General features: G+C 35.2%; 1 protein-coding gene across 8 annotated transcripts in view; it reads left to right on the top strand.

Annotated features, from left to right (window-relative positions):
• The window catches only part of DMD (dystrophin), a 1,157,417-nt gene that overhangs the window by 876,259 nt on the left and 264,425 nt on the right, over positions 1–16,733 (top strand). For all 8 annotated transcript variants that reach the window (XM_075520648.1, XM_075520634.1, XM_075520658.1 and 5 more), the window contains one exon: positions 2,542–2,696. In XM_075520648.1, the coding sequence (XP_075376763.1) occupies positions 2,542–2,696 (155 nt within the window). The remainder of the gene's footprint in view (positions 1–2,541; positions 2,697–16,733) is intronic.

Consider the following 16,733-nt stretch of genomic DNA (forward strand, 5'->3'; position numbering starts at 1 on the left):
ACATAAGATAGGAGTTAATAGGCCTCTGGTAAGACAGACAGTTAAAACATTTACCACAACAACACTTTGTTCTCAGTGTTTGCGCACAGAGCAAAGTTGAAGCAAGGCATGCACTCCTCAAAGTTGCTGAAAAATTACATACCAATTTCCAATAAAGTATGAAAAGAAAATACAAATTATTTCTGTCGGCAAAGCTCTCTATAGTCATCATTTCTTTCCTGAGTGATGATCTAGTGTTGTAATGTCAGGAAGGTAATGGATTAATGTTGAAGTTAATGGTGAGAACAATACTTTTGGAAATAGCCTTGTAATGGATCTTTCCGTATTTTTATTATAAAACCAGGTTTTGAAGGTTTTATAAGGACATTTATATTCACATGGGACTGGGCAAAAAGAAATTCTTTCCAAAGTAAAGTTTACAGGCCATTAATTTACAATACAGACAAAATGTTATGGTAACTTGTCTATGTAATGCAGTGAATACTCAGTCTGCTGTGATTCTTTAGCTGGAAAAAAGTAGCTGTATGCATGCATAATTTTAAACAAAGAGAAAGGTAGAGTACAATAAAGATGGATAGACCTAAACGTAGAATAGATACTTGCTATAAAATGTCTACAAAACTGAAATTATAATTACTATAGAATTTATTTATTTTTTGTTTTATGTATTTTATTATATTTCTGTAAATATTAACATTTATATATTTATTGTATATAATTCTGGCAGGAAAGAAGCTGAACTGGCAGACTATTTCCAAAACAACCACCTGCCTATATCTTCTCCAAAGGAATGGTAGTGGTTTTCCACAAAATTATCACCTCTCCTGATTACATCTCCATGCTTAACACAGGGGAATGACTTGAAAAAATTGTTTAGGCAGCTTCAGCTTAAGTGAGCTTAACCATAACATGTTCAGATGGTTGCGGGGGGGGGGGGGGGAGGTTAGTAGCCTCCTCCTAATGTTTGATTGTTAGAAATAGGATCCCTTGTTCAAAACAGGTAATCAGGTGGCTGTCTTAGTACCTGAGGGTATCTGCTGCACAGTAATTGGGTGGTCTGCCCTCTCATGAAGGAGTAACACAGGAAAGAGAGGAAATACGTATTTTCAGTTTTAAATTATGGAGAGACCCTAGAGATGTTGAAGCAGCTTTTTAACAGGTAAGAGTTTGGGGGAAAAAATCAAACCCCCCCAAAACTCCACCTGGACTCTATTCAAAGATGAAATACTTTTCAGTCCCAATCTTAACCAAAATGAACTTACAGACTTTCTGAGATGAAAACGTAAGTGCCCAAAATACTAAAAATATATTTATTTTTAATTAGTATTTAGACTCTTTAATCAGAGATTACATATTTTAAGTTCAGCTTTGTGTGGAGAATTTCTTATCTGAATCAAAACAAGATTTTAAAAGGAATACTGCCTTGGAAGAATGAGAGGGAAAAAACTATTTTTTCTTCACAGACATTTCCTGACTTGTGTATTAAAGCACAATACAGACAGTCAAACCTTACTGTTTGTTTTTTGTCGATAGCTTCTAATGTTTACATGCAACTTACTGTTTCTATTTACAAACACAAACTTTTTTTCTACTTGCATTGTCCCTTCAATTGGCTAGTTGTAGTCTTTGCCTAGTACAAAAGGACAAGCAGACCATCGATTATCTTTGCTCTTTCATTTTGTTGTTATACATTATGGATTAAATACGCAACTTCAGTGCATTTATATGGAAATTTGCTCTGAGAAAAAGACTAACAGAAAAGATGCATGGGAGCTGGTTGCTGGCTGAATGACTGTTCCGGATTTCCTGGCTTGCTTCTGTAGTTAAACAGCTGGCCCAGGTGCAGAAGAGAAGAAAAAGAGGAGAGGAGAAAGAGGAGAGGAAAGGAAAAAAAAAAGAATGACCAAGATTTAAAAAGCTTTCTTAATACTAAGAAACATAAATTAGCATTATAAAGATATTGATAGGTTTACCAGTAGTATTTTGCTGTATTGCAGATTTAGTGCTGTTCCAGTAGATGGCACTAATTACATAAACAATTCGCTAAAATAAATTAGAAAAACGTTGATAGCACAGGTATTAATTGTCCAAATCTCAGTATTATTTCACAGTATAAAAAAGAAAATTAGATAGAACATATTATTTCACTATATTTGCCATCTCAGTATAATTTAACATCACAAATAGCGATAGTTTGCTTAATGCATAATAATGCATCCATCTATTTGTATCTCAGAAAAGAATAATCAACATTCTAATCAGTGTTTATCAATTTGAGCTGTCATGTTTTATCCAGCATTCAGGATTTTGTTGCTTGGTTCTCTCAGAGATTAGAGGTAGTCCTATGGTCTTATGACTAAAAGAATTTAAACATTTAGAAAGACTCTGACCTTAGTTACCAGTAAATCTGAGGAATTCCTTTTTTTTTTTTTTATATTGATGTTATAAGTTGTTCATCTCCTTCTCTAATAATCATACAATGTGTGTGATCATTTTATGGTGATCTGAGGTTTATTCTTTTTCTTTCTCTTTTTACTTCAGCAATTTTCAAAAGAAATACGACAATGGCAAATAAATGAGGATGTGGCAAATGACATGGCACTTAAGCTGCTCCGTGATTATTCAGCAGATGACACCAGAAAAGTAGAACTGATGACAGATAACATTAATGCGACGTGGGCTGCCATTAATAACAGGTAGGATATAAATTCTGCTATTAGATTTGTTGTTAAACTTCGTTAACATTCATTGTCCAGCTTTGGTTGGAGATTATAGAAGATGTAAGTTTTGAAAATGACATGATTACAGTGAGAAAGGAAAGAATGATGATGACTCTTCTGTCACATTTTTTGGAAATACGTCTTTGGAATGCCACTTAATTCTGTCAAATAAAATTTTGCCTCCTGCCAATTTTCCTCTGCTGTAACCGATTGCCAACTAACTTCAGTTGATAGGTTATATATTTCTGTGTACTATCTCCACATCACAATCACTATAGTGATTTTGAGACATAAACTGAATCTGAAAATGACAGACATATCCTACTGAAGGAGGTTCAAAGTAGAAATGTTATCCTGTACCTTTGAAGCAAATCTCTAGTCAAGAAAGTTTTTATTAGATCCTTGATCACATTCTTGATTACATTTCACACTCTTGCAGTGTTTGGTTTAGATACCAATTCCTTAGTAAAAGCAATTTTTGCAGCTTGCCACCAAATTGTGAATCATCCAATACGCAATCTATAAGATCAGAACATATTGCAGAATAAAAATTACTTTCTTTATAGTAGTAAAAGAGTTTTAAATCATTGCACATTAAGATACATACACATTAATTGCACATGAGATACATAAAAATTAAATCAAAGTTGTTTTAATCAGTATCTTGGATTAAGTTTTATAGCTTATAACTGAAACTAGAACTGAATTAGATCTTAACATGTTTTTAATTACAGTCTATGAACGAGGCCAGAAAAGTCAGTTTAGTTAAATGTATAATAAATTCAGGAGATCTTCTTGCATAACGGCAGTTACTTAAATCACTGATAACTACAGAAATTTACTCCCACTTTTTGTTTCATTTTGTTATGAAGTTGATATTCATATGAATGAGCCCTTTTAAGAGCATTTTTTCTGAAGCAGACTTGCCACCACTTAAGATCCTGTTCAAATGAGAGAAGAGATGCTATTGATGTCCACTAAAAGAAAGCCACATAATAATTTGAAAGCTTTTTTTTTTTAACAAGAGGAATAATTAAACTGAGAAATTAGTATAAACATTCAGTTAATATCTGCTTGCATTCCTCCTGTTATAGTAGTAGCCATTTTAGCCTTAGTAACAGTAGCCATATTTTTAAGAAAAAATATTTTGCTCTCTGTGGTTTGAGAAACAGGCTGGGAGGAACATCTGTTCCTGGATGAGAAAGGCTGTGTGTCTAATGCTCAAAACTATTCTCCATGAGTAGGTAAAATCAGTAGCTCAAAAGGGTTAGATGGGATAACTGAAGGAGATGGCTTTTGTCTGTATGTAGAACTACAACCCCCGCTTGGTGAGATGGCTTTGTAATCCTGAAGGCCAGGATATATCTGTAGCTGCTGTGGATGCTCAGGTAGCAATTGTAGCTAAGAGTGCATCTTTAAAGCTGTTAATGCTTCAAGCACAAACCCAGGTGTGTCCAATGTTGCCTAAATGTGGGAGTTGCCATTGTTTTATGGACTCAGCCAAGTACTAGGCTAACAGAGAGTACAAATTCTTCAAGACACACTCCTTGCAAGCTTCTACAAAACCCACAGGCTTGTTCACAGCTCACGTGTTAGATGAATTACTGTAGTAAATGTTTTATGTCTTAGAAGAGAGCTGTTTAGGTGACTGAGTTGACATTTCCCATTAAGAAGTACAAAAGGATAGGATTAACCTTGAACAGGTAACTGTAAAACTAGAATTTCCTAGTTTTTGATTGTATGACTTTACTATCTTTCTAATATTTTTTTAATTCAGTGTTTTGTATGTAATTTTTGTAAGACTTCTCATGATTTGGGAACTTGAAAAAGAAGCATCTGGCAAACAGTAGTTAATAAACTTCTCTAAGGGCTGTATCACATTCCTATCTGTCTTTTGTGAGACATTGATAAATATGGACATACTAAGGCATCAAGTCAGCAAAAGACTTGTACTTGGAAGATTTTCTGCATCTGTAGATGTTTCAGGTTTGTTTGAGGCAGTAGCCAGGCCTTTTGCTCATGGAGCAGCTCCTGGGTGAGGTCTTGAAAGAACCTCCTAGATTTGTTTTGTTAAGCAGCTCTGTGGAAAGAGAAGATGGAGTCCATGGGCCTTTGGATGACTTAAATGCCAATTTGTTCTGGTTTTTGGTTTTTTGTTTTGTTTTGTTTTTCCCTCCTTCTATGCTTCAGCTTTCAGGTTATTGCATAGAACAAAACAAATTGTTTCTTTATGATTTTGGGGATTTTTTGAACCATAAGAGAATATTTATTCAGAAGAAAGGAGATACATGAACTGTTTGTCACAGGCTCCAAGAAAGGCTAGTTCTCCACTGAGATGCGTATGCAATGATTTCAGATATATCCATGAGTGTTATTTTCAACTAGACCATGAGTAAGTAGTGCTCTGGTGACTCAGTGACCCCTCAGTGATGTAGAAATTTTTTCCAAATAATGGTCTTGACCATTTCTCCAGTATTTTAGAAGTAGTTTTATCACTGCTTATATATGTCGAGTGCCAACAGGAAATATTCTGCTAAAGATTTTGGTTTCTTCTCCCTATATCCTTAATTTAAATGGCCTGATTATTTTGTAGATATTTTCTTTTAAAAAGAAAAATTAAGAGTGGTTTACATTGTTTTGAACGGGTTTTCCTCTAACGTGCCATTAATATCAGAATTGTGTGTCAGTGTAAAAAATATGAAACCTCCTTTTCCATGAACCAGATTAGTAAAACAACAGGCAGGCAAGCAGCAGTAAAATTCCACTTTGCCTGTTGGTAATAGTTCAGCCAAAGCAAGTACTTTAGTCATTAAGGAAACATCTGCCAGCTTGTGTTTTGTTTTGCTTAAGTAGATTTGCAGCTGATTGCTGTGTGTTTACCCTTTGCCTTACTGTTCTGTTTTATAACATTGAACTATAAGGAATAACATTCTAACTCCTTTAATAGCCAAGTTGGTGAGTGCTTGCTGGTTGCTTCACTTCTTTCACTCGCCACTTTTTAATTTTTATTTTTGTTGTTGATACTGCAAAGATACGCTGAAAAGCACATGAACTGACCGGTTGGGCAAAAGCTAGAGTGACTTGTAAACAGGTCACTTCCTCTTCTCTTTAGAAGCGTTGACTTTCCAAGAAATAACTATATTATTTAAGCTGAAGCAATTAAGGAGAAAGCAATCTGTATTGCTTGTATTAACAAAAATAAATCTAACAGATGAACTGAAGTGTTGGCAAGAGAAAAAAATACAACAAAGGAAGCAACCATTAGAAATTTACTATATAAAAAAATGTTTGTTATGGTAGTATTATGTTACTCCCTCCTTTTGTGGGCACTCATATTTTATATGAATTATCATATAAAACATAAACACTTGCTTAAATTTCTTCCTTTCCTGGGAGTCCACCAAATGTGTTTAAATTTCACTAACTTAAATATTAAGCTAAAAAGGGACTTAGATCTTTCTTAAGTGGAGCATATATTATGACAATAATTACATAACATACTCTGAGAATTGGTTAGGACTTCAACCCATCACTGTCTAACAGACATCTTCCAATATTTGCATTGCCCACTAGTTCCTATGCTCAAGTTCAATGGAACTGAGGCTCCACAGTAGGTGTTAAGAGCTTTCACTGCTCAAGATGCTTTTTTTGGCTCCTGAGACAAGATACAGGACACACACATCAGGCAAAACATAAAAAGTAACTTTTTTTTCCCCACTACAGGGTATGGGCAGTGAAGAATCAATATATAATTAGATTTATGTTGTTATTATTAGTTTAAGTTGTAGGGAGTTAGAGGAGTGGCAAGGAGTTGAGTTTCTAGACAACCTATTTGAAAGGTCTGAGATCCAAACTCCCATATTTATCTAAGAATGGTGTTAATTCTCTAATGGAGCCAGTTGTACAAACACCTTGATTTTGCATGTCAGCTGGACAGTATGAAATGCAAATGGCCAAACAAACTAAGGACATAAACAGTACAAAAATAGGATGCATATCTGTTTCCTATGTAAATGCATAATATAACAGTAATCATAAGTGTGAAAAAGATCATAATCTAGTTTTGGTCTTTGAGCAGCAAACCTTTCCTTATCAGTGGTTGCTTGTTATAAAAATACAATTGTTAGAATGTAAACTTTATCTGTACATAATGTTTGTAAGTATCATTTTATTGCCTGCACAGAAAGAGCTTGACCATTCTGCTGGAGACAGGTTTTCTTAATGTACTGTACCTGTCCTAATACTACTTTGCTTTATGGCACTTGTGGAAGTAATCACATTTGCATTACAGTTGAATCACATTCTGGGTGAGAAAAACTGCATTTACACATCAGCAACAGCCAGGAGTGTGAAGTGTGTTAAGTTATACTGAAGATTCATAGTTGGTTTCAGTAGCTAGACCTTTCTGGGAGCCATCTCTGAAGAGCTTATTTGCTGATTTAGGCCTGGACTGCTGAAGTCAAGAAGGAAAGAATTCACAATATGTTTTACTTTAAAGAACATTTCCATCTTCTAGGTTCTCCAAGTAAATTCAGCCTTTTCCTTTCCATTCTTCTATTGCTTTGAAGGTTGGTCTGCATTCCTAAAATCAGTATAATTCCATGCGTATGAACAGCTATTATAGTTCTTTGTGCAGGCACACTTTCTTTGAGCACAGTAAAACAAAGAAATTAAAAATGTAAGTGGCCATGGGAACCTTGTTTATATGGGAAGCTTGTTTACACGTCTGTACCTGCAGTTGTTGTCCTGGCTATAGAGCTGCATTCGTGTGGGCGCGGGCAAAAAATCATTGCAAATGTAAGACTTCGGATGAAGATGACAATAGTCAAATGTCATTTTCTGATGTAATTTTTTTCTTTTTTTTCCCAAAGAAACTAGAGTATTATAATTTTTATTTTTATCATCATGTTGTGGTGATTTATTGATTGGGGGTTTTTTGGAAATAATTTTGCCGGGCTCAATAAAGCAGATATGTAGAGTGACTGCTTTTTTACAACCAATATGTCATGCTGAAGCTCATTATTTACACCAGCTTAACAATAGATACTAATTTCAAATTGCAAAGACTGCTGGAAAACAGTGCAATTGTAGGGCAATTATTTTGTTTTGTGAGAGATGTTGATAATACGTGTTTATCTTTGTTGCCTCTATTATTTAAAAAAGTAAAGTTTCAGTGTAGGTGTTTGTCACATGCTGTCTCTGAGAACTTGGTTTTAATTCTATAAGGACATAAGTATTTTTACTTAGTCAGTAGAACTATTCATGTTGAATGAAAGTGAGCCTCTGCAGTCTCAGGTATCACACCCAAGATTATGCTAAGGAGCAAATAATTTTATATGTCAGCATGTTTTTGTGAAGAACTAATGTAGCTCTGTTGACTATTCTTCTGAATAGGAGGAGAAAAAAAGTTTTCAAAAAAGCATTTAATCCAGAACTCTTCTGGAAAGTCTGAATTTTATATGGGGTCCTAATATCTTTCCCATTAGACAAAAGGGTACAAGAACCCTTTAATTTTCATGAAACTAATTTGTCTCACTTTGTCAGTACAGCACTCCATGCTTCTCGGAAGTTGCTCTCCAGCAGAGTTAGTAACATTGGCAAACTCTGAAGAAAAAATCTTTATTATCTGCTTGTGATGCAAGAATGTTAAGGATTTTGTGTTTAAAATATGGGTATCTGAAGTTTCCTAAGAGTTGTTTTCAGATAAAGGAATAAAGTATTTTTTGTTTTCTTTGTTCCATTCTGTTACTATTGGTTTAAACAAAATAGCACAAAAAAGGACTATTAAAAGAGTGCAAATACTACTCTGGCAAGATTTAGATGCTCTGAGTTTAATTTGAGATATTTGTTATTTTATGTTTTACTTGGTTAGGTATCATCCCTTAACATATCCATATTAAAAAGTACACCCAAAAGGCCATTTAGGGGAGAGGGATTGTTTTCTGATGATAGATAAAAGAGAGGTTACCTATTTGAAAGACATTCTACTAACTCCCTACGCTTTCAAACAAATATTTATGTACAAAATATAACCTCAAGCTTATCAGCAATGACATCAGTTAACATTGCTTTGTTATTTTTTCTTCCTAATGCCCCTAAGAATGATGAAATTTCAGCCACATATAGCAAAAAATATAAAAAGACATAACTAAAAATGCCAGACGAAGCTCCTATAAATAGGAGATCTTCAAAGTCATCTTAGCTGCTTATATTCTGGTTTTCACCTTTGTTCTCCACTCAGCTGACTGTACTTTTTCTGCAGTACTGACGCCAGTACGTGGATCCAAGATGAGAAGTCAACTGAGGGTACTGAATATTTGTGGTTTACTTTGTGAGAGGATAGTCTTGGATATGCAATGCTTTCAAAATGCTGGTAGGATGAGCTGAAAAAGCAATGTTACCCAGAATATGGTGTGATTCATCATTTCCACCTTTGTGAACATATTCTTGTGTGATTTTTGAGAAACTCTTTTAGGATTAAAAAAGGAAAGAGTTCTTGAGTTATTTCAGGATAAGATAGCATCAGTAAGACAGTACTGGACTAAAAGGATCTGTGGATCCTTGTGACTTCAGGGACATGGTTCTTAAAACTCTATCAGTGTGAATAAACTTAATGTTCCCACCACTTGAACAGATAGATCTGTAGGCTAGTACCTTTTTCACTTCCAGAAAGGCAATAGATCATCTGTAGGTCTGCTAAGTCCTCCCACGGACAAACAGAAATCACCTCAAAGAGTAAAATGGTGGTGTTCTTAAATTAATTGTTTTTTTCCAACTTGTCTGTGGCTTGCTGAGTTTTTTTAAACACCAGGAATTCAGCTGACTGATAGTTTAGTGGTTGTGGTTGTTAACTGTAATCTAATGTTAATGATTTTGTTATAGACAATTAAAAAGGGGGACAGCACTGGCATTTTGCAAAGAAGCCTTCAGATTCAAATACTGAGAGCAAGTTAATAAAACTAAGCAGGAAAAGTGAAAGTAGTACGTCTAGAAGACTATTCCTTACTGCTCACACAGTTGCTTTTTCCATTTTTTTTCTCATTCTTGGTTTATATTTTGGTCTTGAGTGAAATAGAATTCTGCTACTTTGCTCGTATTTACTGTGTGTTAAATGCTGTTTATTCCTTTCTGATGAAAATGAGAACAGTTCTCATGTTATAGTGAAATCCAACTGGACAAAATCGTTAAATATTTTATGGCACAGAATTCTAAAAGGAGAGAGATTTCATGGACTAACTTGAATCATAATCAGAGCTTAATATGGACATTTTGAAGAAACACTACATTTGAGAAATCTCACTCTTTTGCATCCACAGGAGATGCAGGAGGAGCAAGGTACTAAAGAAAACATAAGTAAGACTGATTTTGTGAGAACAGAAATGTCAATTTTTGTTCTTACTCCATTAGAAGATTAAGACAAATGTGTTGTTCTTTTCCTTAAAGGTGAGGTTTTTCTGAAGTAATTAGAGAGTTTTAGTCTCTATTTGAACAAGAACAGAAGCTAATGCTCTGTGCCCTGAAAGTCCAACCTTAAATCTATTTCCTATTAGTCTGCAGATAAATTAACAAACTGCAGCAAACTGATTATTGCTTTCATCCAAAGGTTATTGCAACAAATGAAAGTCTTTCCTTTCCCCTCAATAGACTTCTTATCAGGCTTCATGTCCTTTAAAACAAACAACTGAACAGAAATTAATAAAGCTGATGGACTAGCAGAGTGCCAGCAAAAAAGAATTTGACCTTAGTTGTCATTTTTTGTTTGCATTATTATTCTTGTGATAGCCTTGTTTTGTTTTCCCTGGTGTTTTCTATGGATTTTTTTTTTTTTTTACAGCATTTCCTTGCTATTGCAAGCTTTGGTGCTTCATGATCGTTCAGCTTCTGATCAGCTGCTATGCAGGCAGTGTAAGCTTCCCCCTCACTGGCTTGTCAGTCATACTTGAAACTGAGAGGATAATTCAGTCTGCCTATTAAATTTTTATTCTCTCTTTGGCAGTTGCCACCAAATGTGTCAATTTGACAACAGTGGTGCTTGCCTTTTGTTGTGTGGCTGTGCTTTAACTATGAACGAAATTTCAACCACATGTTTATATAAAAACTCACAAAGAAACTGACAAATGATGACGAGTCGTTACCATTCTGGACGGGGATCGGTGACACAAGAGGCTGATGGTCGTGACTCGTACTGACCAAGGCAGAGACCTGGGGAAGTGGCAATACTGAGGGCAGATGGGAAAGCAACAGAATTAGCAATGTAATTTTCTTGCATGTCCTAAAATAGGGGTGGTGAGAAATCATTGAGGAAAGGTGAGATTAAACTGGTAAATCTTGAGGACAGAGCTTTTAAAGTGTATCTGACACAGGTACATAGAAGGGGAAACAGTAGGTAAGCAAGGAATTTGTGAAAAGGAAAAGATCAGTATGTTCATGTTGTTTAGCAGCCAGTAGCAATCACATCTTGACCAATACCCCGAATTTAACTGTACTGTGCTACATTCCCTGACAAATTTAAAAAATGTAGAGCTCTTCCCCAGCTACTAAGCATTACATCTCCTACAAAGTATACGAAATATTATCTCTTGCAAATGATAAGAAATAATAGCTCTTGGAATTATCACTCTAGCTGGCATATCTGCAGATTCTTCCTTTGTGCAAGATACATGATCAAGTATGTATCTGATACATATCTGCTTAAGCACAATAGTGCCTTGTGGCAATGAATTATACAGGTCCACTTTTTGTTGGTAAAGAAAGAAAAAAGTATTATTTTTATCTGTTTAAAATGTGCTACATATTTTTGAGATTCCATTCGTTCACTTGACACGGCATATGGTAAAAACAAGTATCTTGGAATTACCTAAAGTGCCAAGCTTGCAACACCCATTTCCCACTTTCTGCATTTTATCTTATTAGTATCTTATGTTTTCTTTTTTATTTTCATTATTTTCTTTTTCTTGTTTTCTTTCCTATTATTTATATGCTTTCTTATTTTTTTAATTCATGTCAAGTTAGACTTGAGTCTAATTTAGTGGTGTTTTTTTAAATCTAACTTGAATGCGTTTTCTGTACCCCGCAACATGACATATATGCTGATTTTGGTTCTTTTTTTGTTTTAAAATCTGAAAGAGATGCTTCTGTTTATTACCAGTTATGGTAAACAGTTCAAAAATTTCCATGAGTTCTTGGTGCTTAGAGCATGTCTAAGGTTGGTACTTCAGCTATGTTAATTAGTTACTAATAGTGTCTATTGCTCTATTATGAACCATATACCTTTACTGATTCCAAGAGGGTAGATTTATTTTTGTGGCAGTCGATGTAAATTTCTCAGTGTGGTTTTACTTCAAGGGATGGTAGGCAATTCTTCCAGGGCTGTCCTCTCTCTTTGTTCCTGTGCGAACACCACCAGACTTGTTCAAATAAGATGGCGCTAAGAAACCATAGTTCAGATTTGCCTTTGGTGACACTCTTCCTTTTTATACTGTGCTGACCCCTTGGAGCTGTGGACACTTGTCACTGTTGCTTCTTTTCATGTTGGGGAAAATAAAAGTAGAAGCATGGAACATTTTTATTAAATTTTGCTCTAGCTAAATTGGTTTTCACATCATGTCACTGCTTTAGTCATTTTATGTCTGATGTTACTCTCCTTTGTGCTGGTTGGGACAAGGTACCCAAGCCAGCATCAGGAGAGTGAGTTAGAGATGTACATAATCTTTATTCTTTTTTTTTTTTTAACTAGTATATCTTTCAGATGCTAGTATGTATTGACATCTTGATTAAGCTGTTGGTCTTGATTTTAAATACTAAATTCCTTCAAGGCTACAGCTAGTTCAGAACCCAGCCGTGTATACTAAGTTTAAATCTTCCTTGTAGTGTCTGGTATTTTGGACACATCTATATTGAATCTTTCTGCTATCACACTCCTGATTATTTGTTCCATCTGGAATTATTCACAGTCCTTCCTAGGTTTGACTACTCTCAACAAATTCACCATCTTGCTCTTTACACCCTTTTCCCAATGGTTAATTAATGCACTGAATAACACCTAGTGCTGCTCCCTTGGGACAGGCTCCTGATGCTCAGCGTTGAACATTATTTACCTTGACTACATTATATGTTCTTAATCTCAGTTTTCTTTCATTCAAGAGGTTTCTGTAACAAAACTTTGCATCCCTTCCATGGTTCCTAAATAGCTCCTTGTATAGGGGCTTAACTCATGGATAGTAAATAGATTATATTGCTTTATTGTTAGTTTTCATCTTTTGTTTCAGTTAATTCTAAGAAACAGTTGGCAAATGTGTTATTCTCAAAGACGCAGATTTTTATTGGTCCATAATACACTTATTAAAGAAATGTGGAATGATATTTACACATGAAAGCAGAAATCTTCTTGAGTACCCATTCCCAACAGAGGCCTTCATTTCTGTTTCTGATGGAAACAGAACACTTTAGTATTTGTATAGATGTATTTATAGTCTTTATAGGTGGTTTCTCCTTCTAGGTATATATTTGTTTGAGTACTGTCTGATTATGGAGGGGCAACATTTAGCTAGTCATAAATATTAAAGGTTGTTGAACATAATTACATGTTCATGTGGTGTCATCAGCAGTTTGCTACATGTATAATATGCTTAGCTCGAACTGGGTCAAATGAACTAGTCATATTAAATTTACTAGAATAATGTCACTACTTGATATTTGGGACTACTAAAATTAGTAAGATAAATAAGCTGCTCTTGTTCAGATTGTCATTCTGAATAAGCTTTGGCACATTAAACAATCATATAGAGATCAGATCTGAATGTACGGTTGTCATTAAAAATATTTAACCATTTCAAGTAATTGAGACAAACTGTATTGCAGATATTGGATAGCAGATGATGACCTTTTCTTAGATCAGAAGTACAGATAATCAAGAAAGAATTACAGAAGTTAATATAAGAAATCAAAATAACACATAAATATATTAAAGACCTGCAAAAACAGTGTGTCATGGTAATGCTATATGGATTTAAAAATATCTATTTATTTCCTTGGCTGTTCAGTATTTTTGTCCTTTAGGTAAAGAGAGATTGTACAGTATAAATCACTCAGTAAAGTACGGAACTTAGAGATCTGTGGCTACTGCAAAACATGGAATTTGTGAGAGAGACTATTCTAATACTGCATTTTGCATAACATTTTTATGACTAATTTATACACAGTCTTGTGCACGTACCTCACTGCAAGAGCAGAATGAAATGGAGATCAAGTAATGCTAGTTTTCTTTTTTTTACTAATTCACTCCTACATTTATGTGTTTGCATTTTTAATAGGAAGGTTAACGAGTTGTCTGTAATCCACCCGTGCATACCTAATAAATGTGTTAATATCAGTTGAACTTAATTTTTGTCAATTGCAACACAAGGCAACCATCTCCAGTGTTTACCTGAGGTTAAGAATGTTAAAAGTTTTTCTGTTTTGCTTTCTTATGATTCTTCTGAGATAACCTGTCTCTGTTTTTTAGTGTTTTACTTTATTTTTCCTCCCATGAACTCTTAACATAATTGTTCTAATCTAATTTCTAGGAATCCTTTGTTGTACTAGAATATAGCTTGAAAAATTAAGATGGCTACCATCTGAAAAAAGTAATAACCAAGCCAAACAATGGAACATTGTCTGCATGATCTACATCAATACCACACCTTGCTACTCATTTATTTTCTTGCAATTTCTGTTGTGGATATAGATTGGGTTTCACATCTGTAGTCAACTTTATGCATACAGGTCTCTGATGAAACAGAAACTTTTCCCTCTCAAGCTTTGTGCGCTGTTCTTATATACCTTGTTAGAAAACCTGAGCCATGACTTCTATGAACAGAGGAAAACATGAAATAGGGAATCGTTTAGTGATTCAGATATTCTTGTAGGAAATCATAATACAATGCTATAGTGACAGTGTAACAGAGCTCAATACCAGCTCTTATGGGATGGGAAGGTGATTTTTATTTTAAACAGTTTCATATACCTATGTACTCTTGGATGTGTTTGTCCCAGCTGTCTGTCCAGCATGTAGGCACCAAGATGTTTGTGTCTAAGTGTTTCATCCATAGAAATTCCTTGGGATAACACAGAGCACAGGGGACATCACCTAATGATTTGTCATCACGTCCCCTCTGTTCTTCTTAGGTGGTTAACAGTGTGCTGGGTTTGGGATGTGCCTTCTGTGAACCTGGGTAAATGGCACATAACTACTGTGAAATATGACCCATTTTATTTGCTGGCTTTTGCCTTCTTGAGGTGAAGGGCCTGAGCAAACTGGGCATATATAAGTCCATGGGCACTGATGTGATGTCCCCATGACTCTGGAGGGTATAAAGAGGACAGAGCCAGGCTCTTTCCAGTGGTGCCCAGTGACAGGACAAGGGGCAATGGGCACAGACTGAAACACAGCAGGTTCCCTCTGAATATCAGGAAACACTTTTACTGTGAGGGTGACTGAGTGCTGGCACAGGCTGCCTGGGGAGACTGTGGAGTCTCCATCCTTGGAGATACTCAAAAGCTGTCTGTATCCGGTAACTGGCTCTAGGGACTCTGCTTGAACAGGGGGTGTTGGACAAGATGACTTCCAAAGGTCCCTTCCAAGCTCAACCGTTCTAGGACTCTGTGACCAAATTTATGGAAATGAGCAACTGTCTCTTCTCATCTTTTCATGCTTTCTACTGATTTCTCTCAGGATCAGAAGTTAATATTGTTTCTTTAACCATACCATAATCAAAGTTACATTCTTGTCTTGCTAATAAATAGATAGTAAAAGTAGAGGCTGGAATTTTTTTGAAACTTTCTTTTCAAAAGTATTCATCTGGAAAAATGTCTATAGTTATATCTTCACATTTCTGGAGCCTTTTCCCTCTCCATGTGATGGATAAGAGTGATCTTGCAAGATCATTTGAGGATGTGTGCTGCTACTTTATTTTTTTTTCTCAAATCCTATTTGCCAGAGATAGATATATTAAAAAGAAAATGGCTATCAAGTTAGTATTTTAGAATGTATTGCCATGCCCTTTCACCTGTGAAAAAAAATATAAATGTAAACATATTTCCTGGAAGATGAGCTGGGATGCAATTTTTCAGCTAATTGGAAAAAGCAGAACGAAGTCAAGGACTGCCAACCAGATTTCGGTCTTAAGATATGATGATGATTATTGTGTCAAATACAATCATGAATGTGAGCCTTGAGCTGACAAGAGTTCAAGTTGTTTTTAATCAGGCTTTTATTTAGATTTAGGCCTCCTATTCAGAAATAACAGCGGCTAGGTGGAAATGAAAGATTTAAAAGGTGAGCTTGGTTTCTTCTGCGAAAAGAACAGGATTGAAGAACGTTGATATTTCACAATCTCATTGTGTTGCCACATACAAGCCAATTCAGTGTTCGTTAACACATCTGTTTATACAAGACCATTTTAAATGTATCTTTTGGTTAAATAACAGAAAATATAGAGGTATGTTTCCTTTAAGGACCTTATGGTATACTTTACAGATTTCTTTGCATGAGCTGAAGTAAGGCTGAATCATCAGTTAAACTGATGAATGCATCAGTTACTCATTCATTTCCATGACTAAAATTTGGAAAGTGATTTGAGAGCAGGTATACATATGTTCAGGAAAAGAAATGCATCTCCCCAGACCTTGAATAAATTATCTGGAATTTATAGAGTATACTTGCATGACAGTGAATACAAAATGATAAGTCACAAGCCAAATCAAGTGTCTTTTTAATGTAAATACCTGATAATTATTTTAAAATTTATTGAGGAGGAAGAAAACATTGCAAATCATGCACTATTTAAGAGTTAGATTTGGATGAGTCTGCCAGAATTGCATGTGAGCACACAAAATTTCAGGTATATCCACTTTTGTCATGCCTCTTTGTAGCAGAATAGTCAGACCTCCTCACTCCCAGACTCAGTGGTTTGGTGTATTTATGCCTGTCTGCACTCTGTTAAATTGTCCAGAATTGTTGTTTGAAGGGTTATG

This window comes from Mycteria americana, chromosome 1, assembly GCF_035582795.1.
Source record: "Mycteria americana isolate JAX WOST 10 ecotype Jacksonville Zoo and Gardens chromosome 1, USCA_MyAme_1.0, whole genome shotgun sequence".
Classification (NCBI taxonomy): Eukaryota; Metazoa; Chordata; class Aves; order Ciconiiformes; family Ciconiidae; genus Mycteria; species Mycteria americana.